This window comes from Lepidochelys kempii, chromosome 11 (genome assembly GCF_965140285.1).
Source record: "Lepidochelys kempii isolate rLepKem1 chromosome 11, rLepKem1.hap1, whole genome shotgun sequence".
NCBI classification, from domain to species: Eukaryota; Metazoa; Chordata; order Testudines; family Cheloniidae; genus Lepidochelys; species Lepidochelys kempii.
The window spans coordinates 10,851,228-10,874,902 of NC_136390.1; the positions used below are offsets into that span (position 1 = coordinate 10,851,228).

Sequence of the window (23,675 nt, forward strand, 5' to 3'; positions counted from 1 at the left end):
TGGCCTTGAACTTGGATCTTGACAAGTGACTTTTAAAATGTAGGGTAAGGCCCAGATACATATTGGAACCAGCTCAGTGGGAATATTGAGTGTCTAGGGAATACAGGATCAGGTCTTTTAATTGTAGACCTGTGTGTGTGGTTTCAGTTAAAGGGACACTGAGAACTTGGTTTAGGTCCAGAATTTAGAATTAATTTGTTCTTTAAGTGAGGGGAAGAGGGAAGGAAAAAAATATTTTAATAAATGAAGAGAGATGTTCTGGTGAAATTTTGGGGGGAGATATCAATAACTGTTTCCAATTTTAAGAATTTTTATGAATTATTCTGACCCCAAACACAACACCACGGTGCTACTGCTGGTGGAATCAGAATGTGAAACTATCCCCGATAACGTCACAGCTAACCTGGTGGCTGAACTTTGTGACTTTGTCCTTACCCATAACTATTTTACATTTGGGGACAATATATACCTTCAGATCAGCGGCACTGCTATGGGTACCCGCATGGCCCCACAGTATGCCAACATTTTTATGGCTGATTTAGAACAACGCTTCCTCAGCTCTCGTCCCCTAAAGCCCCTACTCTACTTGTGCTATATTGATGACATCTTCATCATCTGGACCCATGGAAAAGAAGCCGTTGAGGAATTCCACCATGATTTCAACAACTTCCGTCCCACCATCAACCTCAGCCTGGTCCAGTCCACACAAGAGATCCACTTCCTGGACACTACAGTGCTAATAAACAATGGTCACATAAACACCACCCTATACCGGAAACCTACTGACTGCTATTCCTACCTACATGCCTCCAGCTTTCACCCTGACCACACCACACGATCCATCGTCTACAGCCAAGCTTTGCGATACAACCGCATTTGCTCCAACCCCTCAGACAGAGACAAACACCTACAAGATCTCTATCAAGCATTCTTACGACTACAATACCCACCTGCGGAAGTGAAGAAACAGATTGATAGAGCCAGAAGAGTTCCCAGAAGTTACCTACTACAGGACAGGCCTAACAAAGAAAATAACAGAACGCCACTAGCCCTCACCTTCAGCCCCCAACTAAAACCCCTCCAACGCATTATTAAGGATCTACAACCTATCCTAAAGGATGACCCAACACTCTCACAAATCTTGGGAGACAGGCCAGTCCTTGCCTACAGACAGCCCCCCAACCTGAAGCAAATACCAACAACCACATACCACACAACAGAACCACTAACCCAGGAACTTATCCTTGCAACAAAGCCCGTTGCCAGCTGTGGCCACATATCTATTCAGGGGACACCATCACAGGGCCTAATAACATCAGCCACACTATCAGAGGCTCGTTCACCTGCACATTCACCAATGTGATATATTCCATCATGTGCCAGCAATGCCCCTCTGCCATTTACTTTGGTCAAACTGGACAGTCTCTACATAAAAGAATAAATGGACACAAATCAGATGTCAAGAATTATAACATTCATAAACCAGTCGGAGAACACTTCAATCTCTCTGGTCACGCAATCACAGACATGAAGGTCGCTATCTTACAACAAAAAAACTTCAAATCCAGACTCCAGCGAGAAACTGCTGAATTGGAATTCATTTGCAAATTGGATACTATTAATTTAGGCTTAAATAGAGACTGGGAGTGGCTAAGTCATTATGCAAGGTAGCCTATTTCCCCTTGTTTTTTCCTTCCCCCCCCCCCGCCCCCAGACATTCTGGTTAAACTTGGATTTAAACTTGGAGAGTGGTCAGTTTGGATGAGCTATTACCAGCAGGAGAGTGAGTTTGTGTGTGTTTTTTGGAGGGGGTGAGGGGGTGAGAGAACCTGGATTTGTGCAGGAAATGGCCCACCTTGATTATCATGCACATTGTGAAGAGAGTTGTCACTTTGGATGGGCTATTACCAGCAGGAGAGTGAGTTTGTATGTGGGGGGGGGGGGGGTGAGAAAACCTGGATTTGTGCTGGAAATGGCCCAACTTGATGATCACTTTAGATAAGCTATTACCAGCAGGACAGTGGGGTGGGAGGAGGTATTGTTTTATGATCTCTGTATGTATATAAAGTCTGCTGCAGTTTCCACGGTATGCATCCGATGAAGTGAGCTGTAGCTCACGAAAGTTCATGCTCAAATAAATTGGTTAGTCTCTAAGGTGCCACAAGTACTCCTTTTCTTTTTGAGTATGAAATTGACTGACTTGGATGAGTGAAATGCAAAGCCAAACCCAAATGGCAAAAAAGGTAATTCTCTTAGAGATGTTAAATAATCTCAGGGGTTTAGTAAAGTAGGTAAGGAATAAAAAGTTATTTTATTTTTTTATCTCAGTGTTCTTTAGAATGTTTTGAGATCTGAAGCTGTTTTTCAGAAAACATTTAATCTTTCACTGTTTTGATGTGCTAGATTTAATGTATGAAGTAGTGTCATTACTGATATATGATTTGCCTTGTCTCCCCCCCCCCCCTTTTCACCAGGGTGTGGTGTTTGTAAGAGAATGATGCCATCTTACCAGCAGGCAGCCACAGAACTGAAGGGCACATATGTAAGTGAGAGGATGACAAGATGTACAAATGTCAAAAACAAAAAAACCTTAAGTTTATCATCTGAGTATTTGACTATATACATATTAACTGAAGCAGGAAATTTTAACTGATTTCAGATTGGAGGAGAAATATTTTAAGCAACTCAAAAAAAAACAAAACAAAAACCCAAACCCAACTCCAAATCCTTTCACAATGTTTGGCCTTGATTTTTGTCCTGTGGATCACAAGATTTTACTCATTTACCTCCTATACAAAATGTGACTCTTGCCAGAACAGGTTTCAGAGTAGCAGCCATGTTAGTCTGTATCCGCAAAAAGAAAAGGAGTACTTGTGGCACCTTAGAGATTAACAAATTTATTTGAGCATCGCTAAGGTGCCACAAGTACTCCTTTTCTTCTTGCCAGAACAGGCTATTGTGTTGATCCCACATACCCACACACTTAGCTTTAAGTAAGTGTATGTGCGTAATCCTGTTGATTTCAATGGGGCTGGTCATGTGAGTAAAGTTTAAGGAAGAGTTTGTGGGATTAGAGTCTAATAGTCCTTTTAGTGTGGTGTCCTGTCTATGAGGGTACATCTGCATTGGAATGGAAGGTGGAATTGCACCACGTGTGGACGTACCTGAGCAAGCTTTGATCGAGCTAGCTCATTAAAGTAGCAGTGAAGCAATGGCAACGTGGGTGGTGACCAAGTACGTACCCAAGGTCCTGGGTGGGATTGCATTTGGGCAGCTAGCCTGTGCTATTTTTAATGAGGTAGCTAGATTAAAGCTAGCGTGGGTATGTCCATCTGAGCTGCAGTCACATCTCTTGTTGCAGTGTGGACATAATCTGAGAATGACCAAAACTGGATGCTTCAGAGAGACATTTAAATTCTTATAATACACCTAGTTTTATAGCAGGGAATCATACTCTGGTGGGAGGGCGAATTCCTCCTGACTGCAGCTGATGATGAAGCTCTATGTCATGAAGGATGAGGATGGATTGATCTTGTAATTTTACCTTAACTTTTATAACTGCAGATAATGTTCGTATTCATAGCAATCATATTTAGAATGTCATTAAAGTACTGACATTGGTAATATCCTGCAACAGTGAGTTCCATAGGTGGGTTATATGTTACATCAATAAAATTGTTACATCAATAAAATTTAGCATTGATCATAAAATCATAGAAATGTAGGGCCGGAACGGATGTTGAGAGGTTATTAAGTCCAGCCCTGTGCACCTGAGGGAGGACCAAATAAACATAGAACTTCTCTGACACGTGTTTGTCCAACCTGTTCTTAAAAACTTCCAATGATGGGAATTCAACAACCTCCCTTGGAAGCCAGTTCCAGAACTTAACTACTTTTATACGTAGAAAGCTTTAATCTAACCTAAATCTCCCTTGCTGCAAATTAGCCCATTATGTCTTGTCCTTCCTTCAGTGAACATAGAGAACAATGGATTTTCATCCTGTCTGTAACAACCTGTAACACATTTGAAGACTGTTATCAGTCCTTCCTAAGTCGTCTTTTCTCAAGACAAAACATGCCCAGTTTTTTTAGCTTTTCCTCATAGGTCAGGTTTTCTAAACCTTTTATTATTTTTTGTTGCTGTCTTCTGGACTTTCTTCAATTTATCCACATCTTTCCTAAAGTGTGGTGCCCAGAACTGGACAGAGTTCTCTAGCTGAGGCCTTACCGGTGCTGAGAGGAGCAGGACAATTCCTCCATGTCTTACATATGACACTCCTGTTAATATCATTTTGGGGTGTATTAGCCTTTTTCACAACTGCAGCAGATTCAATTTGTGATCCACTCTAACCCCCAGATCCTTTTCAGCAGTACTACCACCTAGCCCGTTATTCTCCATTTTGTAGTTGTGCATTTGATTTTTTGCCTTCCTGAATGTAGTACTTTGCACATGTCTATATTGAATTTCATCTTGTTGATTTCAGACCAAGTCTCTAATTTGTCAAGGTCATTTTGAATTATGATTTTGTCTCCAAGTGCTTGCAACCCCTCCCAGCTTGGTGTCATCTACAGATTTTATAAGCATACTCACCCCTCCATTATTCAAGTCATTAATAAAAATATCAAATAGTATTGAGCTGAGTACTGGCCCCCACAGGAGCCCGATAGATACACCCTCCCAGTCTGATAACGAACCACTGATAAGTACTCCCTGAGTACAGTCTCTCAACCAGTTGTGCACACACCTTGTAGTAATTTTGTTGAGATCACATTTCTCTAGTTTGTTTATGAGAATGTCATGTGAGACTGTGTCAAAAGCCTCACTAAAATCAAGATATATCACACTGACTGCTTTCCCCCTACTTGACATCCTCAAATAAGTCACAGGGAATGCTTGGGTCAAGATTTTATGTACATATAGCAAAGAAATTCAGAGAGGATCTGCGTTCGTGGGAGGCAAAGGAAAATGACTGACGGAAATTTGGATTAGAGCAGAGTTTAAGCAGCGTTTGGGTTCCTCCTAACAGTGTGTCATCATTCAGGTTGTCACAGATGGCAGGCTATGCCCCAGAGAGGCTGCATGTGGTAGAGCAGAGAGGTTGAAGCCTTGAGTTTCATTGGCAGGGCCGTTCCAGTCAGTATTATCTTGTGAGCATTAAAAATCCTCACACTTGCATGCTCCCCCAAGTAGCTGTTCTGAAACTCTGTAGACGCATGTGTTAAATGCTTGTTGCTTAGGGCTACTTTCACTGAGGTTTGCTTGCATTTCTTAGGGGGAGAGTACTACCCTTGAAGGTATTTTTATAAGAATTCTGGTATGGCTGAAGAGCATTAAAATTCCACCTGTCCTACGGTGTGAGTTCCACTGAATTAACACTAGGTTCCTCTGTACAAGACACCCTTGTCTGGCAGGACAGGTGAATTGTATTGCTTCGGGACTTCAGGTATACAGGAATGAGATACATAAGGATCCACATGTGTAACCAGTGCTGGAGGGCTCCCTGACATTTGATCATTTCCTTCTGCTCTTTAGAACAATCTTTCAGGAGTACCATCTGAATAACCCTGTGAGACTGAATGCTGGGGTCCCAACACCGCAACAAGCTCCATGCAAGCAGACACCTGGGCTGGGTGGAAAGGTGCTGAAGTCAGTGGGACTTCATGTTGGCACAGGGGGCCTCTCTGCACAGATTCAGCTAAGAAATAAGTCTTGATCTGGCAACTCTCTGTAGATCGGTGGTCACCAACCGGTCGATCACGATCGACTGGTTGATCCTAGAGGATCTCCCAGTCGACTGTGATCTCTGGTGGTGTAGCATGGTTGCCGCTAAGGCAGACTCCCTGCCTACCATGGCCCCATGCCACTACCGGAAGTGGCCACCGCAGCCCCCGAGGGGGGACAGGGGTCTCCCTCCACTCCCTGCTCCTGCCTGCAAGCACCGCCCCTGCAGTTCTCATTGGCCGGGAGAGCTGTGGGGACAGCGCTTACAGAGAGGGGCAGCATGCGGAGCCATGTGGGCCCTGCGCCCCCCGGCCTGCCTCCCGGGCTGGGGTAGGCAGGGAGCCTGCCTTAGCCTTGCTGTGCCCACTGCCTACCGGGAGTCGCCGGAGGTAAGTGCTGCCTGGTGGGAGGCCGCACCCCAACCCCCATCCCTGAGCCATCTCCCAGAGCCAGCACCCCCTCGCCCCTCCTACACTCCGAACCCGCTCCTGCACCCAAGCCCCTCCCAGAGCCCCCTCCCAGAGCCATCACCCTGTACCCCTCCTGCACCCCAACATTCTGCCCCAGCCCATAGCCCCCTCCTGTACCCAAACTCCCTCCCAGAGCCTGCACCCTGCACCCCCTCCTACACCCCAGCCCCCTGCCCCAGGCTCAGCCCAGAGCCCCCTCCAACACTGCGAACCCCTCGACACCAGCCCAGAGCCCCCACCCCTCCCACAGCCCAGCACCCTGTCCCAGCCTGGGGAAAGTGAGTGAGGGTGGGGGAGAGCGAGCAACAGAGGGTGGGATGGAGTGAGTGGGGCGGGGCCTCGGGGAAGGGGCGGGGTAGATCCTGCGTTGCTGTTGATTCAAAAAGTGATCTTGGTTGTAAAGAGGTTGGAGACCACTGCTGTAGAAGGTGCTGTTTCCACACACAAGCTCAGTCCTTTGGTCTAAATTCAAACCCAATTTTCCATGGATTAACGTTCCTCTATTATCTAACTTTTTCCATATATATTTCACCATTTCTAAAATTAAGTGGACTTTTAATTATACTGCACACGTCCCAGTTTTTCCATTGTGTACTTTAAAGCAATAATGGCCTCTGGGTGAGGTTTTTCCTGGCCGTTTGTGACTGGCTTGGGTAAGGTGAGTGTTTGGCCTTTTAACCCAACCAGTCATTAACTGCCAGGAAATGCCAGGCTCTGAGGCCATTATTGCTAGGAGAAAGCATGAAAATATAAAATAAAATAATTGCCTATTTAATAAGTTGTAAAAATGAAAAGGTGAACTGTACGTGACATTGGTTACTGTATTCTGCTTGTGAGTCTGGTCTTTTTGCTGTCAGTGCTGTGGCCAAGAGGAAAGCTAGATGACATTTTCACTGTTAAAGTAGGTTCATAATTCACATTAAATTGCACAACAGTGCAAAAGGGAAAAGACCAGCTCACAATTTGAATGGGGTATCTTTGTCCTGCAATCGGGGTGAATTCCAGTTAATAACTGTGAATTCCTTGTAACTGTCACCCTCTGGCCCCAATTCGGCAAAGCATCCCTGGTTGGCAAAGCACTTAAGCACATGTTTAAGTTCCCATTGCTATCAGGTACTTGCTTAAGAAGGCCCCTAATAAATTTGTTAGTCTCTAACCCAGCTGCTACTCTGAAACCTTTCTTGGAGGTTATTGTGTTGCGCATGTCGTGTTTTACTTTATTGCATGGGATCAGCAAAATCCAGGAATGTTTTAAAATACCAAAGATTACACATTGCGTGGAAGTTTTGATCTCATCTTTCTCTTGGAATTCTTAAAGCATATATTATGGCAAATTTGGCGTCACTTCATGCTCCCATTAATGTCCATGGGACATAAACCGTTCGCTTAGAGCGATCATGTGTCCCTGAAAACCAAGGGCCAGATCCCCAGCTTGTGTAAATGATTGTATCTTAATTGAAGTCAGTGGAACGACAACAGTTAACACTAGCTGGCCCCAGGAACGTCCTTGTGGAGTCATGGAGTTTTCTGAGCTCGTGTCGCTTACTATTTAAGTGAGAGCTTTGGCAGCTTGACCCTCAGAAGAAATGTAATTAATCAGCCTAATTCTCCACTCCTTTGGCCTGTATAGTCATTTATACCATGCAGAGTTACCATTATGATTTGGTAGCTTGTTACACTTACTCTGCATGTGTGTAAATGACAACATGAGATACATGGAGAATCAGGTCCAGAACCTGTAGGGTTCAAGTAAAATCGGTCATTGGTGGTTCAAAGAAAATGTATAAAAGTAAAATGAACAGAAGGCTGATGTAAGGCCTGCTCCTTTAATCTGCCTCTTTGAGTTTGCTGGAATAGGTGTGGAGGAAAAGAGACAAAAATGTCTCCTTTTGTAACTCTCCAGTACATTCTGAGTAAATGCTGACTGACCTTCATGTGAGGATTTTGTACTGAAGATTTATTTCCAGCTGGCTCTGAGCACATTTAGTCCATGCAGTTTGCTGCAGTCAGGAAACTGGTATTAAATTCTGATGTGGTATTTCAGCTGGAAAGAGAAAATCCTGTTTTCAGAGGGGTTTGGATTAAGCCCCTGGTGCTAAAATGATTTAAACCGTCAATGCCATTAAAATGGAGTAAATCTTGGAATTGTACCTCCAAGTTGTGAGGTGACCTCTGTGTAAGTCCCATACCCACAGAAATGCATAGTCAGTCCCATCCACTACTCTCCCGTGTTTTGAAAGTACATGAGGGGTAGTATGGCCTGTTGGTTAGGGCACAGAATTGTGAGCCAGGAACTCCTGAGTCCTAGTGTCCATTTTTTGTCACTGACTCACTGGTGTCTCTGTGCCTAAGTTTCCCCATCTGTAGAATGGGTATCATGCTCACCTGCCTCACAGGGGGATTGTGAGGCTGAGTTCACATTTATGAAGCATGTAAGCACTGTGAGTTGTTTCTATACATCATGGATACTTGGTATCAAAAGGCAGGCCATCCCCTTGCCAGGCATTGGTTATAATGGATGTATACTTACTCCAGCCTCAGCACAGGGGGCTGGACTAGATGACCTCTTGTGGTCCCTCCCAGCCCTATGTTTCTGTGATTCAAAGTGAGGATGGATGAGGGTGGCTTTGTTTGTTTAAAGAGATTCATGCAGCTCAGAGCCCAAACCCATTTCTGGAAGCCTCTGAGGAAGGACTCCTTTCCTGTTGCATAAAATGAAAGTGAGCTCTATTTTTAAATTGCAGCAATGTTGATTTATACACCCCCCGCCCCCTTCCCCGAGTGCCTTTTTAAACGACAAAGCCACTGCTCAAGCAATTGGGTTTTCTGGCCTTTAGGTGAGACTTTAAACTGGCTGCCCAAGTGGAAGCCAAAGACGTGGGGCTAGAACTGCTTGTATCCTAGCTAATGTCTGCATGCTTCCTGAGCTTTAGTACTTAAGAAACAGAATAAACCTGTTCATCCTGCCACTTGAAATGTAAATATACGGAGATGGCATCAGTAATTCTATAGAACAAGTCCCCTTTGGGTACTTCTATTAGATGGTGCATATAAATATGAGTAATTGTAGCAGAAAACAAGGAAAAGCAATAAGCTAACTGGAATGTTTCTTTACAAGCTGTATATAGTAGGCAGGCTCTGATCTCTCGTCCATCAAAGCAAAACCAGAGTAATTCCACTGACTTCAGTGATGTCTCTGTGGCTTTGCAGTAAAATGAGCACAATCAAAATCTGTCCAGGACTGTTAGTCTGGGCAGTTTGTTTCTTGTTTTGAATTTGCAGTGATGTCCTGTATTATTGGGAATAGCAGGAGGGCAAAGAAACAAATAGAATCATAGAATATCAGGGTTGGAAGGGACCCCAGAAGGTCATCTAGTCCAACCCCCTGCTCGAAGCAGGACCAATTCCCAGTTAAATCATCCCAGCCAGGGCTTTGTCAAGCCTGACCTTAAAAACCTCTAAGGAAGGAGATGGTTCTGTTCTGATCTGATCTTGCAGGTACTTGCAGGGATGAACGTCCACTCAGCTGAATTTGAAAAGATAAAGGAAGAATACAATGTCCGAGGATACCCTACCATCTGCTACTTTGAGTCAGTCCTTTTTACTTCTTCTTTAGAAATCATATGTTAAATCATAATTTCATGTTCCTCCTTATTTTCCAGCACAGGGACTAAATCACATTTTGTTGCATTAATAGGAAAGGAAAGTTCCTGTTCCACTATGAGAACTATGGGGCTACTGCAAAGGATATAGCAGAGTGGCTGCAAAAGTAAGGCATTGAACTTTATGTACGGTACAAAACAATCCAGTCCCCTTCCTCCCTCCCACACTTCCTCCTCTCCAAAGACCGAATAAAACCACACCACTGATGTTGACTGAACTGTTACAGGTTAACTCTGATTCATGTTTGTTTTCAGCATACATGCCTTGTATTTTACAGTTGCAGTGTGTTGCTAGTATGAGGTTGTCTGTGGCCTATCTGCTGCAGACAAAAAGGTGTGCTGATCTTTGGGTTTCAATTCCAGTTGAAAATGTGAGCCTAAATTTTCAAGTATTTTGGATGTTTCCATTTTTAGTGACCAACTTGAGACACCTTTTTAAGGGGCCTGATTTTCAGAAGCTGGGTGCCTCAGCACTTTTGAAAACGACGGGCCCCTTTAAGGTGTCTCCTGTTGGTCACCAAAAGTCAAGGCACCCCAAATCACTAGTCACTTTTGAAAAATGAGGCCATGATCCCTATGATGGATATTGGGTTTTCTGCCTTGCTAGTGGCAGTGCTTATATCATGCTAAATATTTTTTGGCTTGTTGGAGCTTTGTGGGAAGCATAGTTGAGTCACTATAAATTTTTTAAACACACGTTTTGGCTAGATCTTCAGCTAGTGTATGTTGGCGTAGCTTCAGTGATGTCAGTGGAGCTACTGGACATCGCACAGATACTGTGGTGATGAGGAAGACACAAGAACCTACATAGAACAGACTAGAACGCCAGTTTACAGCAGCTGAGGACCTAGCCCATGGATTTTATCAAAATTTGAGACAGTCAGCACTTTTCCCTTTGCCTTCCCTCATCCAGTATGTTCTCCAGCACCATATTTTCCGAATCTTGGTCGATTCCTGAATAGAAAATCTTCGCCTCCCTCTTCGTTCGCTCCCCTTCATCTGTTCGCTACACTTGAGGTGTGGGGACCTTGGGGCATTCACAGCAGTAGGCCATTTGGCCTGGACTTGCTGATACTTCGCTACACTGGTACCGCAGAACGGAGCCTTGGCAGCATGCCGATTCACATCAATGGGAAATCTGCATTAGGGAGCGTAGGACGCTGAGGTTGGCTTGAGCCCTACCGTGTGAATCAAAGAGAAGTTTGGCTTTGGTCTGTAAGCCTCTTTCAGTCCATGAAGTCATCAACATTGAATGAGTAAGACAGCAGCTCCCTTAGAGCAAGGATATATGACTTCATCACCTGTACCTTTTATGCCTTTCAGGCCTGGAAGGATGTGAGTTATCACCTGGCTACCACATGTGAAACCTTAGACGTTTGGTGCTTTTTCAGTCTGCCCACATTACATCCAGATAATCCCTGTAATGTGTAGTGCTTTTATATGAGTGCCATGACAACTCGTGAACACTGCTACTGGAAGCAAAGCAGAACAGCTGCAAGCTCTTTCCAATGATGATGTCTGTTAACAAGCCACTGTGGGCTTTGGCTAAAGACAGCTGTTTGTCCTCACTTAATTTTCACTACATGCTTAATAGTTTCTCAAAAGACAATCTGTGCAGAAGCTTTCTTGCCCCTCTTTTGTAATCAATATAATTTTTAAAAAATCACATGTAGAGATTAAAAACACTTGGATTTTGCCAGTAATTGATGTTGCAATTAAAATTGTGTATAGTCTGAGCCTATCACATGCTCAACATATTACACAGAGCGATCTGCAGTACAAGTAGCCAAATGCTATGGCCAGGGCTTAAAAGTGTAATTAAACAGCTTCAAGACATACGTATTTTAAATATACAGCACATATGTAATTGAAAACTCTCAGCAAATAACTCACCTCAGGTTGATCCTGCTCTTTGCAATATCTGTTTCTTAGGCTATGTCTGTAAGTGGAGAGAGAGAGGACAGTGGCTTCCTTTATGAAACAGAAATGGGGTGAAGCAATCGGTGAACATGCGTACCCTATACATGTGCCCACACCAGCTCTTGGTTCTAATATCCTAGCTCCAGATGTCGGGAATGCTCAGACCTGAGTCCAAACTTCCCTGCTTTAGTTGCCTCAAGCATGAGTGAGGGGGTGTGTGTGTGTGTTTGTGTGTATAACTTCTGAAATAAGATGGTTTGAGGTTAAAGAAAGCCACTGCAACAGAATCTCTCACATTAGGGAGCTACTTTGGTACAGGCCATTCTGTATTCTGACAGTGCAGAACAGCCGGGATGTGTCCTTACCAGAATGTCAGTTGTGGCTGGTGGTAGGTCAAGCCATCAAGTATACTGAGAATCCGGTAAAGACTTGTGAGCCGTAGAAAATATCAATAAAATTGTGAAATATAAATATATCCTCCAAGGGGTTGCCTTGCCCCCGCCCCTTTTCTCAAAAAACTTGCTTTCAGTTTTTGGCCATTCAGTCGCCTGTCCTAAATGCTGGTGGGGGGAAACAATAATTTGATTTTTGGGGTCACGAAGCATGGGGGGAAAGGATTGAGTCAGCCAGGGTAGTTGTTTTCCTTCAGGATAGGATTTAATAGTTTGAAGGATTCCAGCATCTTTCCTACTCCAGACTTCAGTTTCTTACTCTGGAGGCTTCTACCTCATCAATCTGCAGATATTTGACCTCTCTTATCTTTCTAATAGACACCCAGAGAGAGTGGACTGCTATCTCATTGAGCCTTAAGACATTTTTATGAGGATGTAGAGGAACCGCAGTCATACAGTCTCCCCCTGCACGCTGCGTGGTTAATACATTTGATGCTATCCTGTACATCTAGTGCTGTAGCACTTCTGCAGCCTTTCCTATTCTGATGATACAATGCATCTGTCTTATTAATGGCATTATATAAATGATCTTCAGTGATGTGCCCACTCATGCTCCCCTCCCTAGTAACTACCATCAGGCCCAACTCCTCGCAACTGATTACTGAATCCATCTCTTCCTCTTTCTTTCTCTCTCTCTAACACTCGGTTCCTAAGCTCCGCTTTTTTCAGCTGCATTGGTCCAGATGCAAACTGTCTTAGTAGGTTCTTAGCTCCTCTCACTGGCTTCTTTTTACCTCCTGTTGGGCCCCACTCAGACACTCCACTGCCGAATTACAGTACTCCCCTGGTCCCTAGTTCTTCATTTAAATAGCCCTTGATAACCCTTCCAGACTTCTGTCATCCACTGTTTTTAGCCACTAGGTTTGCCTTGCCCCTTAACATGCCCCAGATGCTTAGATGAGATTTCAGCCAAGCACTGAGGTGTCTTCTCTGCTGCTATCTAGCCTTACTAACTTGCACACAGAATTTTAAGTGAGCCAGCCATGTGGAACTCCTTCTCCCTAATTTACTAATTAGGTCCTAAAATAGATTATATGGGCCTCCAACACTGCTTTCCTTATGTTCGTTATTTCCTTACGTTGCTATTGCTAATGATTTTTATTATTGCAGCATCTAAGACCCCCAATCATGAACTTGGACCCTATTTTGCTAGGCACTGTACAAACACAGAACACCAAGACAGTCTTTGTCCCAGAGAGCTGACAAGCTAAGCTAGTGCCTTCATTAATTAAACTGCCAGATCCTCTCGCAGAGCAGGTAAAATTCTGCCCGCTAATGGGGAACAAAAACTCCCCATCAAAATTCTTAAAACCACCATGTGATTCTCTTAAAAAAAAAAAATCCCTCTTTAAACCCTACTTCTGCCAGGACCTCACAAATCTCTCCCATCTAGCACTGTTTAGGCAAGTGGTTTTTCTGATAAACCCTTTGTTTTACAGTTACCTGAAGCTCCTCGCCCACCGCCTCTCCTTTTGTCTGTTTTGTCCTCCTGTTGGGCTCTCTCTACAAATTACGTTGTGAACTCTCTGGGCAGGCATTGTCATCTTCATTTGTCTGCACAGTGCTGCACACAATTGGGCCCTGATTCTTGATTTGAGGTTCTTAGATACTACTAGGATCAAAAAAAGGACATGGTGCATCCCAATTTACTATGTAATATTTGGTATTCTTGGGTCATACCTCTCCGTATATGTAGGCAAAATCCACTACCTCTGTCTGTCTCTTTTTTACTGTTACTAAACCATCTTTTTGTCTAGAAATGACAGCAAGACAAGATAAATGAGTTATATCCTCCACTTCCCATTGCATGTGCCAGGCAGCTGAAACAGTAATGCATTTTAATCAAAAATAGCAATCTGCTTCCATCAGAGATGAGCCAGATCTGAACTTTGCTCAAGTTTTTAAGGATGTTTGGTTCCATGTTTTTAATTCAGCTGGTTATAACATCAATAAAGTCTGGATCCAAATGTTCCTGTGTTTGTGTCTACCGTATTATCAACAGCGTTTTAATAAATGTCAAATTAGTACCGCTCTTTGCATCTTCCAACTTCTGTCACTTTTCCTTCTTCCCATTACTCCATCATCTGCTGTCTCTTTACTGCCCATGCTTCCGCAGTGTCAAAGTTTGACTCAGACTCACAATTTATCAGACCACTCTGTTTTATTAGCAAAGCTGCTCTGCTAATACATTTAGAAGTGAGCCCCCTGAGTGGGGCTTGTGTCTTTTAATTTATACAGTTTTTTGGAGAACAAGTTACAGAGAAGTTACAGACAAAAGAAGAAAAAGATTTTAGTCACCACCCTTCGAGATCCCTGAGACCAGTCACGTATCTTCAATTACCTGCCACCCTTAACAATCTCCTTTAACAGCTTCCAGTTAACTTAACTAATTGCCCTTCACACCTTCCATTCTGATGCCTGCTTCTTAGACAGGCTGGCTCTATCTTAATTGCTTCTCCATTCAAAAGCTAACTGTCCCTACGTGTGCTCCCTCAGATACTTTGTAACACATTTTGGCATGCCCTCTCTTATACAATGTATCCAGCATGTCCCCTTATACAACGTTATACTTATACAATGTTATACTTCCACAGCAGCATTGTGAAGTGCACCACCGTTCTATGCAGCTGGGCTTTCAGTCTCAGTGGCATACGCTAGTCAGACATAACACCTGAGATGTTATTTCACGCTCTTCTAGCATTCCCCAGGCTGGACTGTATCTCACGTTCATAGAATCATAGAATATCAGGGTTGGAAGGGACCCCAGAAGGTCATCTAGTCCAACCCCCTGCTCAAAGCAGGACCAATTCCCAGTTAAATCATCCCAGCCAGGGCTTTGTCAAGCCTGACCTTAAAAACCTCTAAGGAAGGAGATTCTACCACCTCCCTAGGTAACGCATTCCAGTGTTTCACCACCCTCTTAGTGAAAAAGTTTTTCCTAATATCCAATCTAAACCTCCCCCACTGCAACTTGAGACCATTACTCCTCGTTCTGTCATCTGCTACCATTGAGAACAGTCTAGAGCCATCCTCTTTGGAACCCCCTTTCAGGTAGTTGAAAGCAGCTATCAAATCCCCCCTCATTCTTCTCTTCTGCAGGCTAAACAATCCCAGCTCCCTCAGCCTCTCCTCATAACTCATGTGTTCCAGTCCCCTAATCATTTTTGTTGCCCTTTGCTGGACTCTCTCCAATTTATCCACATCCTTCTTGAAGTGTGGGGCCCAAAACTGGACACAGTACTCCAGATGAGGCCTCACCAATGTCGAATAGAGGGGAACGATCACGTCCCTCGATCTGCTCGCTATGCCCCGACTTATACATCCCAAAATGCCATTGGCCTTCTTGGCAACAAGGGCACACTGGTGACTCATATCCAGCTTCTCGTCCACTGTCACCCCTAGGTCCTTTTCCGCAGAACTGCTGCCTAGCCATTCGGTCCCTAGTCTGTAGCTGTGCATTGGGTTCTTCCGTCCTAAGTGCAGGACCCTGCACTTATCCTTATTGAACCTCATCAGATTCCTTTTGGCCCAATCTTCCAATTGGTCTAGGTCCTTCTGTATCCTATCCCTCCCCTCCAGCGTATCTACCACTCCTCCCAGTTTAGTATCATCCGCAAATTTGCTGAGAGTGCAATCCACACCATCCTCCAGATCATTTATGAAGATATTGAATAAAACCGGCCCCAGGACCGACCCTTGGGGCACTCCACTTGATACCGGCTGCCAACTAGACATGGAGCCATTGATCGCTACCCGTTGAGCCCGACAATCTAGCCAGCTTTCTACCCACCTTATAGTGCATTCATCCAGCCCATACTTCCTTAACTTGCTGACAAGAATACTATGGGAGACCGTGTCAAAAGCTTTGCTAAAGTCAAGAAACAATACATCCACTGCTTTCCCTTCATCCACAGAACCAGTAATCTCATCATAAAAGGCGATTAGATTAGTCAGGCATGACCTTCCCTTGGTGAATCCATGCTGGCTGTTCCTGATCACTTTCCTCTCATGCAAGTGCTTCAGGATTGATTCTTTGAGGACCTGCTCCATGATTTTTCCAGGGACTGAGGTGAGGCTGACTGGCCTGTAGTTCCCAGGATCTTCCTTCTTCCCTTTTTTAAAGATTGGCACTACATTAGCCTTTTTCCAGTCATCCGGGACTTCCCCGGTTCGCCACGAGTTTTCAAAGATAATGGCCAGTGGCTCTGCAATCACAGCCGCCAATTCCTTCAGCACTCTCGGATGCAACTCGTCCGGCCCCATGGACTTGTGCACGTCCAGCTTTTCTAAATAGTCCCTAACCGCCTCTATCTCCACAGAGGGCTGGCCATCTCTTCTGCATTTTGTGATGCCCAGCGCAGCAGTCTGGGAGCTGACCTTGTTAGTGAAAACAGAGGCAAAAAAAGCATTGAGTACATTAGCTTTTTCCACATCCTCTGTCACTAGGTTGCCTCCTTCATTCAGTAAGGGGCCCACACTTTCCTTGGCTTTCTTCTTGTTGCCACCATACCTGAAGAAACCCTTCTTGTTACTCTTGACATCTCTCGCTAGCTGCAGCTCCAGGTGCGATTTGGCCCTCCTGATTTCATTCCTACATGCCCGAGCAATATTTTTATACTCTTCCCTGGTCATATGTCCAACCTTCCACTTCTTGTAAGCTTCTTTTTTATGTTTAAGATCCGCTAGGATTTCACCATTAAGCCAAGCTGGTCGCCTACCATATTTACTATTCTTTCGACTCATTGGGATGGTTTGTCCCTGTAACCTCAACAGGGATTCCTTGAAATACAGCCAGCTCTCCTGGACTCCTTTCCCCTTCAAGTTAGTCCCCCAGGGGATCCTGGCCATCCGTTCCCTGAGGGAGTCGAAGTCTGCTTTCCTGAAGTCCAGGGTCCTTATCCTGCTGCTTACCTTTCTTCCCTGCGTCAGGATCCTGAACTCAACCAACTCATGGTCACTGCCTCCCAGATTCCCATCCACTTTTGCTTCCCCCACTAATTCTACCCGGTTTGTGAGCAGCAGGTCAAGAAAAGCGCCCCCCCTAGTTGGCTCCTCTAGCACTTGCGCCAGGAAATTGTCCCCTACGCTTTCCAAAAGCTTCCTGGATTGTCTATGCACCGCTGTATTGCTCTCCCAGCAGATATCAGGAAAATTAAAGTCACCCATGAGAATCAGGGCATGCGATCTAGTAGCTTCCGTGAGCTGCCGGAAGAAAGCCTCATCCACCTCATCCCCCTGGTCCGGTGGTCTATAGCAGACTCCCACCACTACATCACTCTTGTTGCACACACTTCTAAACTTAATCCAGAGACACTCAGGTTTTTCTGCAGTTTCGTACCGGAGCTCTGAGCAGTCATACTGCTCCCTTACATACAGTGCTACTCCCCCACCTTTTCTGCCCTGCCTGTCCTTCCTGAACAGTTTATAACCATCCATGACAGTACTCCAGTCATGTGAGTTATCCCACCAAGTCTCTGTTATTCCGATCACGTCATAGTTCCTTGACATCACCAGGACCTCCAGTTCTCCCTGCTTGTTTCCAAGGCTTTGTGCATTTGTATATAAGCACTTGAGATAACCTGTTGATCGCCCCTCATTGCCAGTATGAGGCAGGAGCCCTCCCCTCACAGACATTCCTGCCTGTGCTTCCTCCCGGTATCCCGCTTTCCCACTTACCTCAGGGCTTTGGTCTCCTTCCCCCGGTGAACCTAGTTTAAAGCCCTCCTCACTAGGTTAGCCAGCCTGCTGGCAAAGATGCTCTTCCCTCTCTTCGTAAGATGGAGCCCGTCTCTGCCCAGCACTCCTCCTTCATGGAACACCATCCCATGGTCAAAGAAACCAAAGCCTTCTCTCCGACACCACCTGCGTAGCCATTCGTTGACTTCCACGATTTGACGCTCCCTACCTAGGCCTTTTCCTTCCACGGGGAGGATGGACGAGAACACCACTTGCGCCTCCAACTCCTTTATCCTTCTTCCTAGAGCCACATAGTCCGCAGTGATCCGCTCAAGGTCATTCTTGGCAGTATCATTGGTGCCCACGTGGAGAAGCAGGAAGGGGTAGCGATCCGAGGGCTTGATGAGTCTCGGCAGTCTCTCCGTCACATCGCGAATCTTAGCCCCTGGCAAGCAGCAGACTTCTCGGTTTTCCCGGTCAGGGCGGCAGATAGATGACTCAGTCCCCCGGAGGAGAGAGTCCCCGACCACCACCACCCGCCTTCTCCTCTTGGGAGTGGTGGTCATGGAACCCCCAACCTCAGGACAGCGCATCTCATGCCTTCCAACCAGCGGAGTCTCCTTCTGCTTTCTCGCCCCAGACATATCATCTGGTCCACTCTCCACAACGATACCTGTGGAGAGAACATGAAAGCGGTTAGTTACCTGTATCTGCGTTGCTGGAACCCGGACATTCCGCTTACCTCTTCTGGAGGTCACATGTTGCCAAGCTTCTTCACTGGCCTCTTGGCGCCTCTGTGCAACCTGCTCTATATCTGTAGAGCTTTGTGCCCCTAGAAGCCTATCCTGAGTTTCGTCCAGGAAATCCTCAGTTTCCCGTATGCAACGCAGGGTCGTTATCTGTTGCTCCAGACCTTCAATCTTCTCTTCCAATATGGAGACCAGCTTGCACTTTGTACAGACAAAGTCGCTTCTGTCCTGTGGAAGAAAGACAAACATGGCACATCCAGTGCAGGTCACAACAGCTGAACCCCCCCCTTCCATATCACCTTCCTACTACGAGCTTCCTCAGAGCAGTTTGCAAGATGTAAGCCTCACTGGGCTCACTCCAGGCGAACTCCCAGGCAAACTCCTGCTGTGAGCTGCTCTGCTGTCCCCGCTGCTCAGCTGGTTCGCCACCGCTCAGCTGGTTCGCGAAGCTCTGGCTATATTTAAACAGCCAGGCTTCCCTGTCACAAACAAACAGACACCCTACTGCCTGCCCCCTGCAGGCTAGCAGCCAATCAGACACTCACTCAGGCTCTCACACTGCCCCCCGCAGCAAACACACGCTCGGATACTTCCTCAGCAAGCAAACAAACACAGACTCGGATACTTACCAGACTCTCAAACTCTCTGTCTTCCGTAATCCAGCCACCAAAGCACTCGACCTGATGAGTCTGATTAAGTTGTACTCCTTTAATCTCTTTATCCAGTTTTCCAGTGGCATATTTACTGACCCACATGCCCTCTGTCTTAATGATGCTGGTTTTCATCTCATGACTGCTTAGCTGGTCACACTGCTGGTTTACTATTTCCTCCAGGTCTTCTTTTGAGTATGCCCATATTGTTGTCTCATTTGCATATAGCAGCTTCTAACCTTTTTCCATTGGGATCTTCCTGCTGACGTAGTCACCAGTATGATAAACTGCCATCTGCCACCTTCTATCTCTTGTGTACGTTTATGGAGGGGAAGAAGGATAATCTCCAGGGTGAGGCATTGGACTGGAACTCATGAAATGTGGATTCAGTTCCCAGCTCCGCCATAGGCTTTGTGTGTGTCCCTGAGCAGTCACATAGTCTCTGTGACTCTGGTTCAGCAGAGTTCGCAGGCATGTGCCTAACTCGAAGCAAATGAGCATCCCAGTGAAGTCTGTGGGACTTGTCACGTATTTGAGGTTAATATGTGTCAGAGTCCCTTGCTGAATCAGAGCATAAATGCCCAGTTGTAAGGTGCGCTGGTATTATCTCACAGAGGTGTTGAGGATAAATCCGTAAGTATTTGGGAGCTACTCAGATGGGGCCCATAGATCACTAGAGACAGAGTCTTGGCACAAAGTCCTGAGACCACCCCCATCACTTTACCTCTGTATAGGAGTGCTAAATCCAGCAACCTGTGTTCTGAGGCTGTTTGTTAGACTGGCTGTTTTACATTCGCCGCTTTCCTTTCATCTGCAATGGGGCTAATGCTGGGAGAACAGGTAGCATTCTGCTGAGCTGGCTAAAAAAGTAGTTTAAAAAAGTGCATTTTATATTCTAATGAAATAACAAAGCATTTCTGTTTATCTCCCTGCTCTACCCCTTCTATTTTCACCGTCTTTATGAGCTTCTGCTCATGATGGATTCCCCCCCCCCTTATCTAGTTTTCAGTGCTTATCAGCTCAGAGTGGAACCAATTACAGAACTCCATTTGGGGGGTTAGTGTGTCATGCGTTGGTGTTTGCACAATCAGATTGATTTCCTGCAATCTGGTTGGCTGAAATGATTGCTATTTAACACAGAAGAGCTTCCTCTCAGCTGTGTATGTTTTGTTTTATAGTCCCCAGCCACCTCAGCCACAGGCCCCAGAGACTCCCTGGGCAGATGAGGAGAATGCTGTTTATCATCTGACGGATGAAGACTTTGACAAGTTTATAAAGGAGCATTCGTCTGTACTAGTGATGTTCCACGCACCATGTGAGTTTGCATTTTCCATTCTGTAGTCTGATCCAAATTCCTGTTTATAAATAAGAAGAGGGTTAGTTCCATCTCAGTCTCTCTCTCACACACAATCTGAATGTCAAGATGCAGATTTTTTTAAAATGACCCTCCTAAAAGAAAATTGGCTTGAAATGTTCATAAGTTCAGAACACAGGTGAGGAGCTGGAGGTGACTTTTATTTTATTTTTTTTTACTGCAGTTGAAAAACTTAATGTGTTGAATATTATGGACACTCATTATTTTACAAAGCGGTCGCCTCATATTCAGCTCATCCCGTGCCTTGTCCCACTTCCACTGCAGGGGATCTAGTGGATTGAGCATGTAACTGAGAGCCAGGTATTCCTGAGTCCTAATCCCATTGCCTCTAACTTTTCACTTTGCAGCCTTGAGCAAGTCACTGGTGCCTATCTGCCTCAGTTTCCCCAGTCTGCCAGAATAGAGACAACAGAAGTTGTGTACTTCCCAGTGACAGCTGGTGACAGCTGGTTAGTTTGTGTTGATAAAGGGCTTTGAAAACCTAAAGTGCTGTAGCATTGTTGGTATTTTAATGTTAATTATTTTTCTTAAAATAAATTGAGGTGGGTTGGATTACTTGAATTTTCATCTTGAGTAGGGCAAATGGAGGATCTTGCCTCAGATCATTGCCTTTGTGCTCCTTTTATGGACTCGTCCAAGCAGAATGCTCTAAAGTGACCATGAGAGAGTATTTGGAGCACATTTTAAGTTGACTCCTGAGGTTGGTGGTGCTTGATTGGCACATCTTGGGTTGTCTCGGAGGCTGTGAGCAGGCCTTGCCATGATGTTCCATGCTGTGTGTTATCTGCACGTTGAACTACTGAGAGGCACTCTATTTTAGTAGATCACTTGGTGCACAGTTGAAGACCACCCAGATACTTCTGCTAGTGGAGAATGTGGTAGCCTGCTTACTTAGTGGCATTCTGCGTCCAGTGCATATAACACTACTGTTATGCAGATTGCCCTGGCTGCCAATTTGTTTATGGGTGCAATTCAGGATCATGATTTTAATCTGTATAGCCCAGTATGGCGTAGCTCCTGTCTCTTCGTATGCACCTTCCTGGCAATTGCAGTCAGCTGGGATGTTCGCTGTGATGTACCTAGATTTGAACACCACAGAGGTTCTGGAGGCAGCGTGTTCTCAGTTAGCAGTCTTTGGCTGTAAGGTCGAAATCTTAGCCCTCTTGGGGGGTTCTTGGCTCAAGGGTTGAAATCCTGGTACTAGCACTTAAATTCTGGCTCCATTCAAATCAATGGGAGTTTTGCTGTTGACTTCAGTGGAGCCGGGATTTCACCCTAGAACGTTCTTTTCCAGCAAAATCCAAGTTGCAAGGCCTGTCTCTTTAAGGAGGCCACGTGGGTAACATTGTCAAAAGAACCTGGGGCCCAGTTGTGCAATCACTCTATTCCCATTGGTCCCTATCAGTATTTGTCCCACCTGGCCTAACGTGGAGTAAAAAGCATGTTTACTCTTAGAATAAGTCCTTTTAAACAGAGCTTTTTTTTATTTGGGGCATAGAAGACGTGGTGTGTCTTGTTTACATCCAGAAAATTCCTACCAAAGATAGGTGTGTATATATGCAGAATCCAGCCTACAAAGATGTAAAAGATTCTCAGTCACAAAAATCCTCTCCAGGCATCAGCAGCAGAGGGTGGGCATGCAAACTAATTAACAACAGACAGCTATCCTAAACATTATCTCCATGATTAAAAGGTCTTCTCCAGGCACTTCTTAAATTTGCTAATGGAGTCACCTTACGAATATTAGGAGATAAATTACTCTAGCAGAACATGCAGTAAAGGCAAAGGACATCTCATCATTATTTGTTTTAACCTTGGGAAACTTAGAAGAAGTGAATGTGTCTTCATTTAAAATACATACACAATGGCATCAGAAGAGAGAAGATAAAAAATCGAAAGGACAGGAATTCTGGATATACTCTGTGCAAGTTCTTTTGGTAGAGGCAGAATTATGGCAGTGATGCTTTAACTATAGTTTCATAGCTAGCTAAAGTATTAATAGACGTAGTATTAAGAGACCACAGGAAAACAGAAGTATTTTTTTAACGTTCTATTGAGCCAAACTCCACCATGATGTAATTCTGTAGTTCCATGGCATTTTGCCAGGGATATATTTGGCCAATTGTATCTCCTTAGCTACTAATGATAGAATCTGGTCCCCAGGGACTAATATCTTTAATCATGATGATTTGCACCTTATTTCACAAGTAACCCCACTGAAGTAATTTGGACCATGGTGGAGTAAAGCGCTACTCAGCTAGAGTAATGGTATCAGAACAGAGTCTTCTGTGGCAAGTGCAGACCCATACTACTAGTGCAGTCCAGTGGGAGCAGGTGCATATATTGACCACCACTGGCAATACAGCTAACGCACCCAGTTAATGAACCTTTGCCTAGTCTGGGGATAAAAACTTAGATTTGCTTTGAAACTTGGTGCATAAGTGGGCAGGGAGGTGCACTGCTTCAAGTCACTAAGGGCTTGTCTACACTTGCAGCTGCACAGCAGTAGCACTTAGTGAAGCTGCTATGCATTGGCATAGGTACTCCACCTCCCTGAGAGCTGTGTTGGCGGGAGAAGCCCTCCTTTTGACATAACACTGTCTGCAGCGAGGGTTAGGTCGGTAACTATGTCACTCAGGGATGTGGATTTTCTACACCCCTGAACAATCTAATTATACCAACATAAGTTTGTAGTGTAAGCCAGGACTAAGGTTAGGTTTTCATTTTTCGAGTTAGTTTAGGCACAGTGGAGGGTTTTTAACCTTCTAAAACAAACTGCATTGTAAAGCTCTCAAGAGGATGTTCAGCTAATCTGAAAATTTGGATGGGGGAACCGTAAATAACAGTCAGGTGCACTTTCATGGTGTGTGAATCTGAAGGCCACCTCTTAACCATCCAGGCAGGGCATGTATCATTGCATTCAAATGTTTTGATTCATTTCTGTAACTATTAGCTAACATGCCTTCAGCTTTGCCATGATCCTGGATTACTGTGATATA

At 44.9% G+C, this 23,675-nt stretch overlaps 1 protein-coding gene across 4 annotated transcripts in view; it reads left to right on the top strand.

Moving 5' to 3' along the window:
* PDIA5 (protein disulfide isomerase family A member 5) overlaps positions 1 to 23,675 on the top strand; it is a 129,952-nt gene that overhangs the window by 48,651 nt on the left and 57,626 nt on the right. For all 4 annotated transcript variants that reach the window (XM_073305109.1, XM_073305112.1, XM_073305110.1 and 1 more), the window contains 4 exons: positions 2,475 to 2,542; positions 9,691 to 9,782; positions 9,890 to 9,961; positions 20,480 to 20,616. In XM_073305109.1, the coding sequence (XP_073161210.1) occupies positions 2,475 to 2,542; positions 9,691 to 9,782; positions 9,890 to 9,961; positions 20,480 to 20,616 (369 nt within the window). The remainder of the gene's footprint in view (positions 1 to 2,474; positions 2,543 to 9,690; positions 9,783 to 9,889; positions 9,962 to 20,479; positions 20,617 to 23,675) is intronic.